The following is a 15,488-nucleotide window of genomic DNA, read 5'->3' as shown; positions in this document are numbered from 1 at the left end:
AGCACCTTGGAGAGAGCACAGGCGAACAAAAATACATTGCATTGAATAAATACATACATATAAACTGATGGTTTTAAACAAATTAAGAAATAGCTTTTGAACTGGGGTTAAATCAGAAATGTAAAAAAATGATTCAAACAAAATGATGCACACTTTCCATTGATTAGAAGAAAATGTTTGAAATACTATCAAAATTGGACTTATTTTTTAGACTTATTAAGTCTTCTGCTGCTGTAGGTTTGACATGTTGTCTGTTCAAAGATGCTCTTCTGCATACCACTGTTGTAATGCATGGTTATTTGCATTAGAAAAATGGTCACACAGAAATGTCCCGAGAATAACAAATACAGGCAGACAAGCAAGGACCGGGCAAAAGTGAACAGAGAGACAGATTGCCAGTGCAACATAGTTATGGCTGAGCATGGTGGTTTTATAATAGTTTCAAGGTGAAAATCTTGCAATTCCTGATTTGAAGGACAGCAAAAACTATTTCTGCAATAGACAGAGAAAAGGGGAAAAAAAAAGAAAGTCAAAGAAAATAAAGTGGATAACAGGCAGTCATCCTCATTAAATAATCAGTCATAGCAAAAGGTATCCTAACATAAGATAACAAAGCAGCACCATTGATAAAGGTCAGACCCTGATTTTCACTCAGCCTTCCTTTTTTTGGTTCACTGTGAGAAGTTGTGGTTTCATTATTAATTCCTACAGACTGTTGCGAGCTATTATGAGAATACTGAGTTGTAGCTAATTACTCAATTCCCTAAAAGTTGATGCTTACTCATAAAGAATGTATACAATTATAAAGTTTAAGCTTTGCTTAATTTATTTTTCCCAGCGATTTTCCCTTCTCCTTGCACAAATGTGAACGTTGACCTTACTCAGGCAAGTATGGGCCAGTTAAACAAGGCATGCTGACAGGGTTCGGTCATAGGGTTCAAGTCTGCTGGAGTGAGAGGTCTGAGCTACTGTGTACCTGAATTCAAGTTGATGGCAAGAGTCAAGGCAGTCAAGCTGCGAAATTCCAACTCCCCCACCAATTTCCACCGGGGTCGTTCTTTTGAGGTGGCAAAGAATAGTCAAACGAAGACCATCAACTGATTGTCACCCCCAGAATGTGACAACATGAGAAAAGAGGGGGCTGATGTCAGTTGAAGAAGAAAGAGATGTGTTCTTTGCTCACAGCTAGGAGAAAGATACAAAACAAATGAAGAATCCGACATTAAAAATGAGACCATTAAGAGACCACTTTGACTGTTCTAAACCTTTAATTTTGTTTATTTTCTGCCATTCAGATGTGGACTTGATTTTGAGTTTTGGATCATTGTCTTGCTTGTACATGACAGATAGTCTTTTCAGGATATCAATTAAATATTTTATGTAATTACTGTGACCATTCATGTTGGTCATTTTAATTATTAGTTTAAATTTTTGGTTAGATTATAGTAATTTTATGATTACATTATTGCAGTTATACCACCACACCAACATAATTGGGATGCAACCAGTTAAGTTTAAGAGTGCAATTACATTCTTACAGGGCTGATTTGGGTGTTTAATAATAATTACTTATTTATTGAATGAAAAAAGTTGAGAATGTGTTTTGCATTGCTCAGGATGCCTTTGCGAAATGTTAAATTTTGCCAAAATAAGCATATATAGGGATTCCTCAGTGACTGAACGAGGATTTTGTGTTGTGGAATAAGTAAAATGTGACGAATGAACCGTTTGGTCTTCGTGCCAACACCAAATGAGAAAGAGGAGTGGTAAAGGTCACATTTTGCCCTGACCTAGCCGCTGCAGCAGAGCATGTGGGCCACATTCCAGGCCCCTTCGCCCTGCTCGAATCTCAGCATGTCTGCGAGCCGAAGCAGTGAGAGGAGGATGTGTGTGTGTGTGTGTGTGTGTGTGTGTGTATGTGTTTATGTGTGCGTGCATTTCTGAGCCATATCTGGTTTGTTGCAAGTCCAACCCAAGCTGAACTTGCACTGAGCAGGCTTAGCTGCTACTGTAAACGACAAAAGCTATGATGTTTCAAGTTACTAGCTTGTTAATTGTATTTACCTTTTGTTACTACAGGTTTGTTGCATTCTTCAAACATACAAGTTCATTATTTTGTGTACAGACACAATTGTTCATTTGCACAAAAGTAAATCGAAAGTAAAAATCTGTTAAAGGCTAAATTTTACAGTCTGTTCCGTTACTGTTACAAATGAATCTGTGTGAGGTAAAATGGAGTTGTGACCCAAGCACTGACATGTGCAAGTAACAAGCTAAATGTGAGAACACTCATTTGCTCATACACACAAACAGGCACCGCTAGCACAGAGGAAATGCGGTCTAAGACAAAGCTATATTTTGAAACGCTTTCGGGTGAAAGCAGAGGTTCAGTCAGCGTCCATGTGACTGTGTAGCTTGCTTCGGGCATGAAGAAAAATTCTCCACAAACTTTAAAATAGTAAAAATATATAAAAAACATTTTGACTGGGGAACCGAAAAGACCTCTTCATAGTTGCTAACAATCTATCTGTGCCATGTTACAGCCTGGTTGCATCATGCATCCACCAAGCTCACCCCTCCAGTATCTCCCTTGCATCAATTCAGCGACAAGGAGTGCTTAGTTTGGTGGATATCTGATAAAAAAAATGTGCTGCCACTATGCAAGATTGTGGAGGGTGGCCTCTGGTACTTAATTATATTTATTTTGAGTCCCACCATCACATGAGTTGCAAAGTCCAGTCTTCTTGCACTGGTACACTACAAAAGGTGCACCTCCAAGAAATGATTCAACAAGGTTTTCTAGTATTGCTTTCCCTCATACAGCATTTACTTTCACAACCTGCACTGGCTTTTGTGGTTTCTGTGCAGTTCACTTTACCAAAAAGCAGAACATGATGCCTGTAGCAGTGATGAGATGAGCTTGGTGCGTACCAATCGTGAGTTCAGTCAGTGCCCCTCCCATTTTGAAACTCAGCTCTGAGTGGAAAAGAAACTCAAGATATCCAAGACAACGCACTTCCCATTTTCTACAACATATTAAAAGATTAAAGATTAAACCAGTTAATTTAAAGTTTTCACAGGTACAAACCAGTGTAACGACCATTAAAGCAAGATATTTACAATTGGAAAGCCCCCCCCCCCCACCGTAGCATAGCATTGCCTTGTGACAGCATTGTCTTGTAGATATGGTTCTTTCATTGCATTCTATACATTCGGATGTATCTTTCTGTCTGGCATATTACAGTTGCTAGGAACTACTATAGTTTAAAATCACTTTAAAATCACACTAGCAACCATGTCTTTACATGTAAAAAAACAAAAAAACAAAGATACCGAATGTCCTACATCAACCACAACTGCACATGTTGTATTGTACAATGAAATCCGTTAAGTTAGTATGAGAATGAGAACTGTGATGTAACTGATCCAAATCAGACTCTATCCATAGGGGGGGGGGGGTTAAGTGGAAAAACTGTTAAATATTCTGTTTGAAATCTTTGGTGCAATAAGAAACATTTGATCACAAACAAAAAAAGATTCTATGGAAATCATGAATATCCGAAAAGTGCTTTTGACTGCTGAGCGAGCTTCCTCTTTCCAGGTTGAAAAAACAAACAAACTCCAATGTAAAGTTCCTTAGACATCCCAATCAATAAAAAACAAATCAGAGACAAGCAGTGCATTACTTATGACGGCATCTTTTTTACCAAAAAAAAAAACAGTTTGTGACGACAAAAGACCTACTGTAATTTAGCATTGCTCCCTAGAGCTCAGTGATAAATACATTTCTCCAGATTTTGAGAACCACTTATTTTCAGAAAATAGTTTTTCCCCTAATCTCTGCTGACATTGTGAAAATGTGCACTTCTTCAAGCTTTCGTGTCAATAAGGACATTTCCAATACAAGGAATCAAATCTAATTTTAGTGCTTTGACTCCCTGGTGACCCAAAAACATGTGCGGTGGCATGCCAGCAGTGAAAGCTGCCACTCAGGTCAGGCAGCAGCAGCTAATAAATTAAAATAAATGTGGGTATTGATTAGATGTGCTCTCATATTCCCTAACTGGGTCATTTATTTTAGTGCGCACTAGGTTTAGAACAAGTTTGCCAAGACTCTGCATTCAGTAATTATCTCCTGCTTGTGTGGCTGAAAACAGCAGGAGACCATGGTAAATTGCACATTTCTCTTGAAATTCGTGGATGGTTTATAGCCCGACATTACACATAACTGTGTTTGAGTGTCTTAAACAACCCTCTAGTGAATTTAATAAAGTTGACGTTGCTTTTTGTTTTTGGCGCTCAACGTAGTCTTTATACGGCATTGCTGAATCAGAGATTGTTTTAAAATCACAGTCTTAATTATTTTTGAGTTGTCTCTCTGGTTTTTAAACACCTGCGGTGTTTTTTTTTTTGCAGGACATCCAATCCAGAGGGGCTGGTATAAATGTGATCCTGTTGAAGCTTTTTTTGCATTGAAGAAAGAGATTTCACACAAAGGTTAAAAAAAATTTTTTCCATGCCAGTCATACTCAAAGTTTGATTTGCCTAGAGCTTCCCAAACTTAATCTCCATTTTAAATGACAGCATTATAACCAAGGAAATGATGCTTTACTTACCTGTTGGGGGCAGGGGAGGGTAGTGCACCCATTTGTCACTTTACTGTCTTTAGTATTCAAAGGAAGGCTTTGCCAAGAAGTAGACCCATGGAAAGAGATATCCGCACACTGCAAGATGTAATGGTACGATATTTTAGCCACAAAAGACTTAATCTTGTATACTCGACAAACCTGTGTGCACAACCAGAAGTCCATACCATCGAAACCTGTCTGTGAGCAGATAATGCAGATACAATGTGTAGGTATCTGTATTGTTTCATATTTTGCAAATAAATGGCCATACTCCTAGAAAATCAGTTGTGGACTCTCTGAGATACAAAACAGATAACAGATAAAATGAGTTGGTAAATTACAAAAGTTACCACCTCATGTTCAGTTCCCATAGCACCAAAAAATCCTAAACCGAACAGTCTGAAAATAGAATCCCTGATTATTTTGGCAAAGGATGAAACCAAAATGATGAAATTATATATATATATAAACTATATATATATATAAAGTATAAACTATAAAACTATAGATGTTGAGATGCACAGTAGGTGAATATTTTCCACTCAGTAAGAGCTGTGGGGGTGTGTGAACACCTAGAGAGGACAGGCAGTTTTGTGGTGGCCGTGTCTCGCTTTACTTTGATTGGTCGCCTTGTTCATAATGACAAGGCACGACTGACCACACTCAGCCAGCACGGAAACCTGGGAGTTTAGTGTCAAGGAAGTGCCACTCGGCAAGATCTGATTCTCAATTCTCAATTCTCTGACTACTCTATTCAGCACAACCTAAGACTTTCCGTGACGGTAGACTTGCAGGGTTTATGTGTCATAGCATCCAAGATTGAAAGTAGCAGCCACTTCCCCCTCTGAAACAAAGAAGGTGGTGAGAGAAAGGCATAAGAAAACATAAGTACAGCAGCACGGCACACTCTGAACAGCTGTACTGGTCCTTCCTGTAAACAACAGCCACTTGCTAAGAGCAAGTAATCCTGCCATGAAAAGATACTGGGGTTATTCCACTATTCAATATTTTGAAGACAACCTTTAATAAATGTTTCTTCTTCAGTGTGAACAGTGCTTGAAGCATCCCAGTGAAATAATATGATAAATTGGCTCATTGATTTATATGCCCTGAGTAATGTCTGGCTGGATGATAACAAAGATAACTTCACTCCAATCGTGTGTGCCAAACTCGTGTACATACATAAAGCACTGACTATAAGAGAAAGAAAAAGGAAATATCCTTCATTCAGATGTCAAGGTACACTGACTGAGGTGGATGCTATCTTCATGAACAGAATATTAAAAGATTTCTCATGGTATCCAATCATATAGTATAAAAAACTATCCGTACACTTCAGGTAACTGGTACTGATGCAGAGCCTTTCACGGAATACCCTGATAAATGTGCTTCATTATGTATGGCAAGCTTTGTGGCAGTGATCCAAACCAATTCTGCCATTACAAGACTGATTCAGCAGGTCAATTGCAAATTGATTGGATTTGTATAAGGCCAGGTGGTATGCCCCATGTCAACAGTGTGAGCCATTTTTCCTCTCAAACTGTTGTCAAACCTGTGACATTCTGTGACCCTGTTCAAAGCTACTACTCTGCTCTGAATTCTGAGGACCTCCAAGTATTACAGTTCCACAGATCTTGTATTCACAAGGATTTCTCCCTCCTCTCTTCACCCCAAATACTTTTCCTTCTAAATGATATTGTATTTTCTTGGTCTGTGGAAGAATAGGACTCATCGAGCAAGACGATTAAACTTGCATGTGCTTATCTGACACTGGCACTTCTGTAGGTTACAAGAATGGGAAGCAGCTCCAACGTTGGTGAATTCCTTCTCAATTGTACAGTATGCACTTCCTAAACCTACCCAGAACTGCTGATTCATTAGGAGGCAGTGATATTGCATGGTACAGTCAACCAATGGGAAGACATTGGCAAATCAAATGTGTACATTTCTTATTGGTTGGCATCCACAAGAATGGAAAGCATTGTGTAATCGTGTAATTAACTTGTTTCAAGACATTTCATTTCAAACATCTGCAAGGAACAGTATAAATATCATACTGGCCAAATCTATTACATGATATCCAAGCAGTATATCTCACATACTCAGCTTGATCTGATTCATTATCAAGTATGACCGTTATTTTTGTCTCATGCCAGACTCCTTTGCACTTTTCCATGAAGCCTACCGATTGAATATAATAATACTGCAGCAAACAAGGTCGCCTGACAAATTGGAATTTTTTGAAAGATTCTTTCTGGTCCACAATCTGTAAAATGATAAACTGGATAGTGGTATAATATTTACAAAATATTAAAGTAATATTAAAGTTGGATTTCTAGTAAAATTATTATTGGAGATATTACATTATTGGCATTTGGCAGACGCTCTTATCCAGAGCAACGTACAGTTGATTTGACTAAGCATGAGACAATCCCCCCCCTAGAGCAATGCAGGGTTAGGGGCCTTGCTCAAGGGCCCAACGGCTGTGCGGATCTTATTGTGGCTACTCCAGGATTAGAACCACTGACCTTGCGTGTCCCAGTCATTTACCTTAACCACTACGCTACAGGCCGCCCTTAGTTCTCAAAGTTTTTTTGCGAAAGGAACAATCTCTTTGTGCAGCATGTGTGCATGAGTCAGAGTATGCATACGTGAGAATGCCATTGAAATTAAAGAATGCATTATATTGATGATTTCAGAAATTCTTCTTGTGTACCTGTAACAAAGGCTGGTACAAGCCATTCATTGAAACCTGGCAGTGAAAGTTGCTAGTCGTCATGTGGTTCATGCAAGTGTGATCAAGAGAACAGTAATCTGCAGAAAATATGCTAGTATTGGGTACAAAAACCATTAAAGCCATCTCTGCTCTTGGTGGTGTGGAAGTGGCTTGTGTCCCACAAGGCTTTTGGTAAGAACTCTAACAGTGATCCCAGATTAGCACTCGGTTCCTTGGACTTTCTTTGACTGGTAATATCTACTATTGGGTTTAAAGACATGCTAAACTACCACAAATTGCATGCAATCAATGATTTCTGCAAAATTGGTTCAGGCGGTAAGAGCAGTCATCTGGCAATCGGAGGGTTGGCGGGTTGATCCCACCCTGGGTGTGTCAGTGTCCCTGAGCAAGACACCTAACCCCCAAATGCCCTTGACGAGCTGGTTGGTGCCTTGCATGGCAGCCAATCGCTCTTGGTGTGTGAGATGTGTTTATGAATGGGTGAAAGAGAAGCATCAATTGTACAGTGCTTTGGATAAAGGCGCTATATAAATGCCAACCATTACCATTTACATGTCCTGGGTCTGCCCCTGGGTCTCCTTCCAGGTGGACACACCTAGAACACCTCCGATGGGAGACACAGAGGGGGCATCCCCATCAGATGCCTGGACCACTTCTACGGACTCCTCCCCATGTGTAGAAACAGCTGTTCCATTGTGAAGTCCTCCCGGATGGTTGAGCTCCTCATTCTATCACAGAGAGTAAGCTCCGACCACCCTGCAGTGGAACTATTTTAGCAACTTGTGTCTTACTGAATTCCACCTGGGGCAATTGCTCCTCCCTCACTTGAAGGGGACAAGCCATCTTTTCCCAGGAAAGGACCACAGCGTGTCGCAGCCTCACAGCATCAGGCCAAAAGGACGACATCATCTGTAAACAGCAGAGATGCCACCCCTATGTCCCCAAACTGGACACTCTCAAAACCTTGGCAGCGCCTTGAGATCCTGTCCATAAATAACGGGAACAGTAGGGGAGACGAGGCACCCCGTTATCGGAGTCCAACATGTCCCCTGAACAGGCTTGACTTAAGAATGTGAACACAGCTCTCGCTCCAAGTGTACACAGATCAAATGGCTTGAAGCACCTCCAACAAGATACCCCAGAGACTATATCCCTTTACAAACTGGATAAGCAAATTCCCATACCCTGACTTCTGCTACAAAGATGGGCTCTGATCCCTCAGACTGTTCCAGTTCTGCCTCCTGAATGAAATTAAGGAGTTCCTCAAAGTGTTCATTCCAATTCGACAATATCCCCAGTTGGGGTCCACCACCCTTGCTGAGAACAGGTTGGACAGCATCTTGCTTTCCCCCACTGAGTCCTTCTTCAACCTCCTCCCAGCTTCTTCAAACTCCTCCCATGACTGGGTGTTTACTTCTGCAACTGGAGCCGTTTTTGCCCGTCAGTGGAATCAGGAGTCCTCCCTGTGAAACACACCCAGAAAGCCTCCAACAGGTCCTTGGGTTACCGCCAGGATGTGCACATACTAGATTTGTCTACAGCCTCTAACAGCTGCTTCCACAACAAAGTGTTTGAACTGGATCCATTCAGACTCCATGTCCTAACCCTCCCCGGGAGAAGCTGTCGCTGAGATGGAAGTTGATATCCTTCCAGAGTGTTTTCGCCAGAAAAAAACACTCTCTACACATTTGGGTCCACCTGGTCTGTCTGGCAGCTTCCCCCACCATAGGAACCAATTCACCACCAATGAGTCATCAGTGGACCGCTTACCGCCTCTCTTCAACAAAGTGACTGCAAAATCAATTATCGACCTTTGGCCCAAGGTGTTCTGGTAGCAGGTACACTTATGAACATGTTTTTGTGTTTGATGATGGTTGTGATGAACAAACCAAGACCAGTACAGAGGTTTAACAATACCACTAGGGTTCAAACGAGAGAGGCGAGTCCACTCTGTGATTGGGAGTTTCCTGGTTATTGCCAACGTGACATTGGAATATGGAGTCCTTAGGTGGGGCTCCAGCACCCCTCTCACCTTTCCTAAGCTGTTCTCTGTATACTCAGCTATTTGGTGCATATGACGTTCAAGAGTTTTCCTCTCTGCCATGCATAGTCACATTAAGGTGTCCACTGCCCTAAACTCAAACTGAGCGACCACCAGCCGGGGACTCGTGAGTATCCCCACTCCCACATGGGACCTCTCAACCTCACAATACCACTTAATCTCACACACCAGCTCTGGCTCTTTCCCCACCAGTGATATCATCTTCCACATATCAAAAGTCAGTTTCCGTCAACCGAGCCAATAGTGCCTGGGTCACTCCGCTCCCTCCCTTTGTGGTGGGCCTACATGTCTTTTCTGGCTGAGCCCAGGCATGGTATGTGAGCTGCCCAATCACCAGGCGCTCACCTGGAGACTCCACTCCCAGGCCATCACTACTGAACGTTTATTTTAATGTTAAAATTCAGCAAGCTTATTTTCATGATAAAGTGGGTTTACATACAGAAACAACAAACACTGACTTTGGTCTGAAATGCTTAAAGGTACAATAGGTAAGATTTTTGTGTTAAAACATTGTTGCAAGACCATTGTAAACCCCTTCCTATCATTGAAAAGGCTTACTGACATGTTGACTCACCCTCAGCATGCGTTTATAATACTTAAATTCGGGTTTAAAAACATACAGTTGACAGACCAACAGAGTGTACCAAAACATTGTATAGCTGTACAATAATTCAAGCTCATTGGTTTAAAATTGGTTCCAATTGCCACAACCAATGGTGTGTGGGGGCAAGGGGGGGGGGGGGGGGGTTCAACATCAACACTTTCACAGAGAAGGGGGGAGGGATAAACAGTGTTGTGGTTTGAGAGTGTTTCTTGCTGCAAATCCCCTCGACTGTTAGAAGTCCGAAATTACCTATTGTACCTTTAAATGGGGAAGCTGGGAATGGAAAAATCACTCATCTTAATTTTCTCAGGGCCAAACCTACAAGAGAGGTGTTAGTACTTACCAGCAATACAACCAATCAATACAATAATCCAGACAATATCATAAAAGTATGCCCATTTTCAGTAATGTATGGCAAAGAACACAGCTCCATGCAGTAAAATACTGGGAATGGTTGAGTAGTATTACAATTCGAGTCTTGGTTGAAAAGGTTATGAGATTGCTATAATAACCACTTAGTACAGCCACCTCATTCAATATTGCATTTAACATCAACTTATTCAACTTAACTACATATGTTGCTGCTGAAGCTTTTCACCTGTAATCAAATGACATTTCATCCTGAAATATGAAGCACTATAGCTTTCAATGAGGATAGAAAATTTGTGATGCTACTTACGCCATCTGACCTCTGAAACCAAAGGTGTTTCACTGATGTATTTTGATTGACATTCTGAATAATGTTCCACATCCTACAAATGTATTCAAGTTAAAATTGCAGATCACTCTTCATATCCCAAGATTTGCACTGGAAGGTATGTTTACACATGACTAAAACCAGGTTTTGGAATTAATGTGTAGGAGATTCAGAACACATGATTTTAACGGGTTTCTGTTCTTTCCACAGCCCAGCATATGTTTTTCATGTGGCAGGGAAGACATAGGAGGATAGGTGATGAAAGACTGACAACACGAAGCAACTGCAAACAAGACTATCCAGGTAATTCTGTCTAGAGAAATCAACTGACCAAGTTTCAGTGTAACCTTGACCTCTCCAGTTTGGAACCGCTCTTTGCTTCCTTTCTGAAAACGAGTTACTTGCTATAATTCTTGAAGTATTGAAGAAAACCCTTAATCCAATATCCCCCTGCATGCCATCTCCATTGTGCATTTGTCTTCCTGTTAATACTCATTTCATTGTGATGAGTAAGTAGTTTCAACTACATAAGCTCCTGTACATAGCTTCTCAACAAATTAAGGGGTTGGACATGGTAGTTTTAAGTGGTATGTGCAACTACATGTGGATACTCTACTCAGAGTGAAACATCTACAGTGTTTTGCTCACTCTGCCAGACCAGTACCACCCATGCATGGTAAAATACAACATGGGTCTTGTGAATAAATAAACAAAATGTAAACAAATAGTAATAGTAAACAAAGGTAATCATGCTGAAACAAGATTTTGTGAAAGGAAGCCATGGGGACAAACTGATTCCATCATTAAAAACAATTTCAAGCATGACAGCTGACAGGCAGACACCATGAGACACCATGAATTTGCTTTTATACAAATTATGTGGTCATTCTCTGTAGCTTTTGAAATTGAACTAAGAACAAAACTATATTAACAATGCAACAGATCAGATACCACATAAATCATGAAATTCAAGGACATTAAAAAACACACAAAATTACTCCATATATTAGCGCATTTTATTTTTGTAAATGCATGTACAATGGTAGAATAACAGCAAACATTTTACCGCAGATTATAGAAAGTACAATTAAAAAGTAACTGCATAATGACACAAAAACTGAAAAGAAAAAACTACACTAAATGCTCACAAGACTTAGAGCTTCAGGCCATCAGTTATGTTTGTATTGGCTTCACTTACATTCCTGCATGGCCAGCAATGGGGTCACAGATGGAGGGAAATGTACACAAATATTTCCAAACATTCCGTGTTTCATGGGCAGCTACATTTTGCAACCCCAGAGGAAAGGTTAGTAATTTTGACAATTATCCATTTGCTTGGTAGCCCATCTGTAAACAATGTAAGGCATAAAGTGGCATAACCATAAGGTACTAATCATATCAAGTCAGTGTAACATGATGAACAGGCTGAAATACAGCTGTAAACAGGGTCAGAGCTGAATCTGCATATCATCACTTTTGCAAAAAATTGCCTCCAATTGTAGATCGTTTTGTATTGCGTAAAGTCGGGACTGAATTTAAAATTTAAAGCTGCAGCAGGCAGCATAGTTTCTTAATATGCATTTGAGTTGCAAAACAAAAATCCACACTTGGGAAATATTTCTACAACAGGCTACTAGATTTCTGCTAGTATGCATAAATAAACGTAGATCAAAAACGAATGCCTGGTAGTTATGCAAATACTGTATATTTTAGACATGTATGCCGCTATAATAAGATTATTTCAAATTAAGCCCATTGATTGCTTTATGTTCAGTTAATAATAACTTCTCATCTCCACCTTTTTTGCCTTACAGCCAGGACGTTTTGTATCTGCACAAGAATAATATTTCTGCATCATTCAATTCCGTCAATAAATTGTAATGGCTGTTCCATTGCTAGCCAATAAATAATAATTGCCAGATCACTTGATTAAATACTGTAATCTATATTTATTAAAAATATATATATAAAGAAATTTATATACGGTTTTCTGTGGTAGAACAATGTCTTGGTACAGGTACACGAACACTAACAAGTGTTTTGGATGGCCAGTTGTATTTAAAGTTACACTTTTAGATATGACGATATACGCGTTGGTTTGATGTTCATAGCCGTGTTTTAATTTCTGTTAAGAAAACTAAATGTTTCGATAGCTGAATTCAGATATTGATTATTCATACTGAAATGAATACTGAATACATTTGAGTGAAGGCATCAGCTCTTTCGAGTATACGTTAACACGCACAATAGGCCAAATTATCCTTATCACGTTAATCTGCCAAATCGAAAGCTTTCGACTGTATGCGAAACTGGACCCTAAACTCACTTATTTGGTGATGGCTTTGTCTGAACAGCAAGAATACATAATTCTTATTTTTTCGTGTGTCATTTTTGCTATGGCCTTCGTATGTGCCCAGAAGGCTCCCAGTCGAAACATATTTCCATCTAAAGCGTTTTATAATAAATATATTAACTTCCATCGCTCTCCAAGTGTGGCCTAAATTTTAACATTCAGTTCTTGCCTTTGTTTTCCATGCACCCTGTTGTGAGTTGTGAGTTGTGAAGTTGCACCAGAACATCATTTAATTCTGAGTAGCCTACTTGCCTACAGACCAAGTTAAAGCACAAGCTAGATCTCAATTTGAAACTGTTTCGCAACTTTAAGGAGCCAGTGTATCAACGGGGCCAGGACAGATTAAACAATATCGCGGCAAAACGTTCCATTTGCTTTAAAGTTGACAGGTCCACCTGTTTCCTGTGTCTGCTGTAGCCTACATACAGCAAACGTACCGTCAGTATCTTTGAACCAAAGTGACTCAAACTGAAACATTGCTGAACAAAACAGGAATTTAGATTCTTCAAAATATATATTGATCCAGCAGTGATATTTTAATTCAGTCCCAGCTTTATATGGATATAACGTAATAAAAGGCGCAGCAGTAAAAAGCTCAAAACGTAAAACAAATAGAAGACGCCTAGAGAATGCCCTTTAACAAAGGAAAATGTTAAAGCTATAATAATATTGCAATCGTCAACAAACAAACATTTACCAGAATGAATAGGAAATTAATTTAAAATTCCATATTCTATCCATCCTGTCCTATGTATTATGCTTCGAACACTTCTTGGCAGAATTCCCTGCTGACAGAAAGTGTAAGATTTCCAAAGCTGAAGTGCTACGCACTTGTTAAGGGTCTGTCAAGACTGGCCTTTGACACAATGTGTCATAACGGAATTTGCAGGCACTTGAAAATGATCAGAAAAAATAGGCTACAAGCCAGAGGAGTCCTTCCAGTGTTTTCCCAGGTTTACTTTATTATCAGTTTATACAGATATTGTCTGCGGCACAAGCGTTTTTCTTAGCGCATTGTATTGGAGAAAGACTACCGTTCATAGTGTTACTTTACAAATCATAATAAAATAATGTGTATTATATTCTACACAAAGCATGGATATAACTTTATAGACAGCTCAACTTCAGCTATTGTAAATGTACTTCCCTACAGTGCTTAAATAACCTTGCGCATCACCGCATTTACAAAACCATATTGCTATGCATATTTAAAAAAGGTACACGTTCAGTGTGCAAATGTCAAATGTTAGACTTATACAAAGCACTGTAAGCACTTTTACGTAATGGTTGCCATTTGACTTTTAAGGCTTCGGTCCGATGTGCAAGTTAGCTGCAACGTGTTATCTTAAAAAGCCTGTTGAACGACTTAGAAATTGGAACAATTGTTTATTTCACGGGAAATTGTCTAAACGGAACAACTTACAGGATGTCTTTTTTTAGGGTGGTAAACCAGTATCACACTCAGCGAGAGTCAACGGTACCCAGTGAGGGCTGGGGGCGCAAATTTACTAAATGATTACCATGCGGTTACCATTGGCACAGTTTTAAATAACAGCCCAACAAATAAAACCTCGCTTCCATAGACGTGCGTAATTCGCCATTAGCCAATAACCACTATCCTTCCAGTGTACATTAACAGGTGAAAAGACATTCTACGAAAATATTGGTTTGTGCACTGGCTTATGTCGTCCATCAGACGATGTTTTCCTGTAGCAACATGCAGAAAGGCTAAACGGCGACTAGAAGCCCTTGACGTTGCACAAGCACAGCTTGCCAGCCAAGATCATTACAGTCAAAATTTGTTCGGTTGATAGTCATTCTTAGATTTGATTAGATGTTATCAGTACAGGGAAGTATTTTACAGTTTAATTATATTCTGAACAGCAGTGTAGCTAATTACCGACTATTCCACTCACAAAATAGACAGGCTAGGCTATTCACCACCACCAATGACATGCACAATCTGACAGATGTACGAAACCTAACGGACCTAATTCGGCAAGTCCTTAAGAAGCTTAGAGGCGAGAAAATGTAGGTAGATAGCTACAGATCGATGGAGCTTCCCAGAAAAGCCATCTTGCAAGCACAATGTCTTTCGGTTTATCAATAATCTCCTTTAAAACAAACCCTGTTGATGATAGGCCAGCGATCCACAGCAATGACGAAAAGGACGGCTTACAAAATAGTTATCGAGAGAAAAAGTGAAGATGATCAGTATCACAACAAGCAAGAAGCGTGTGTCCGTGGGAATAACACTCCTGCTATGTTCTGAATATGTTACGGCAGTGAGTGTAGTATAGAAATGGGCAATGAACAGACACTGTGCTTATGTCATGGAATAGCAAATTAGTTCTGAGAATTTAGAGGCTGGGCTATATTCATGTGCTACGTAGTCTGCTGGACTGCC

At 39.8% G+C, this 15,488-nt stretch overlaps 1 protein-coding gene across 3 annotated transcripts in view; it reads right to left on the bottom strand.

Annotated features, from left to right (window-relative positions):
• lpp (LIM domain containing preferred translocation partner in lipoma) overlaps positions 1 to 15,488 on the bottom strand; it is a 273,606-nt gene that overhangs the window by 243,234 nt on the left and 14,884 nt on the right. The window contains exons 1-2 of one of the 3 annotated variants that reach the window (XM_061240898.1): positions 15,209 to 15,411; positions 4,617 to 4,724 (exon numbers count right to left, since the gene is read on the bottom strand). In XM_061240898.1, the coding sequence (XP_061096882.1) occupies positions 4,617 to 4,648 (32 nt within the window). In that variant the 5' untranslated portion in view covers positions 4,649 to 4,724; positions 15,209 to 15,411. Of the gene's footprint in view, positions 1 to 4,616; positions 4,725 to 15,208; positions 15,412 to 15,488 lie in introns of those variants that run through there. The other 2 variants (XM_061240899.1, XM_061240902.1) reach the window with 2 other exon arrangements.

This window comes from Conger conger, chromosome 4 (assembly GCF_963514075.1).
Source record: "Conger conger chromosome 4, fConCon1.1, whole genome shotgun sequence".
In the NCBI taxonomy this organism is placed as follows: Eukaryota; Metazoa; Chordata; class Actinopteri; order Anguilliformes; family Congridae; genus Conger; species Conger conger.
Note: the sequence above shows the minus strand (reverse complement) of the source record. Positions and strands in the feature narration are given on the sequence as shown.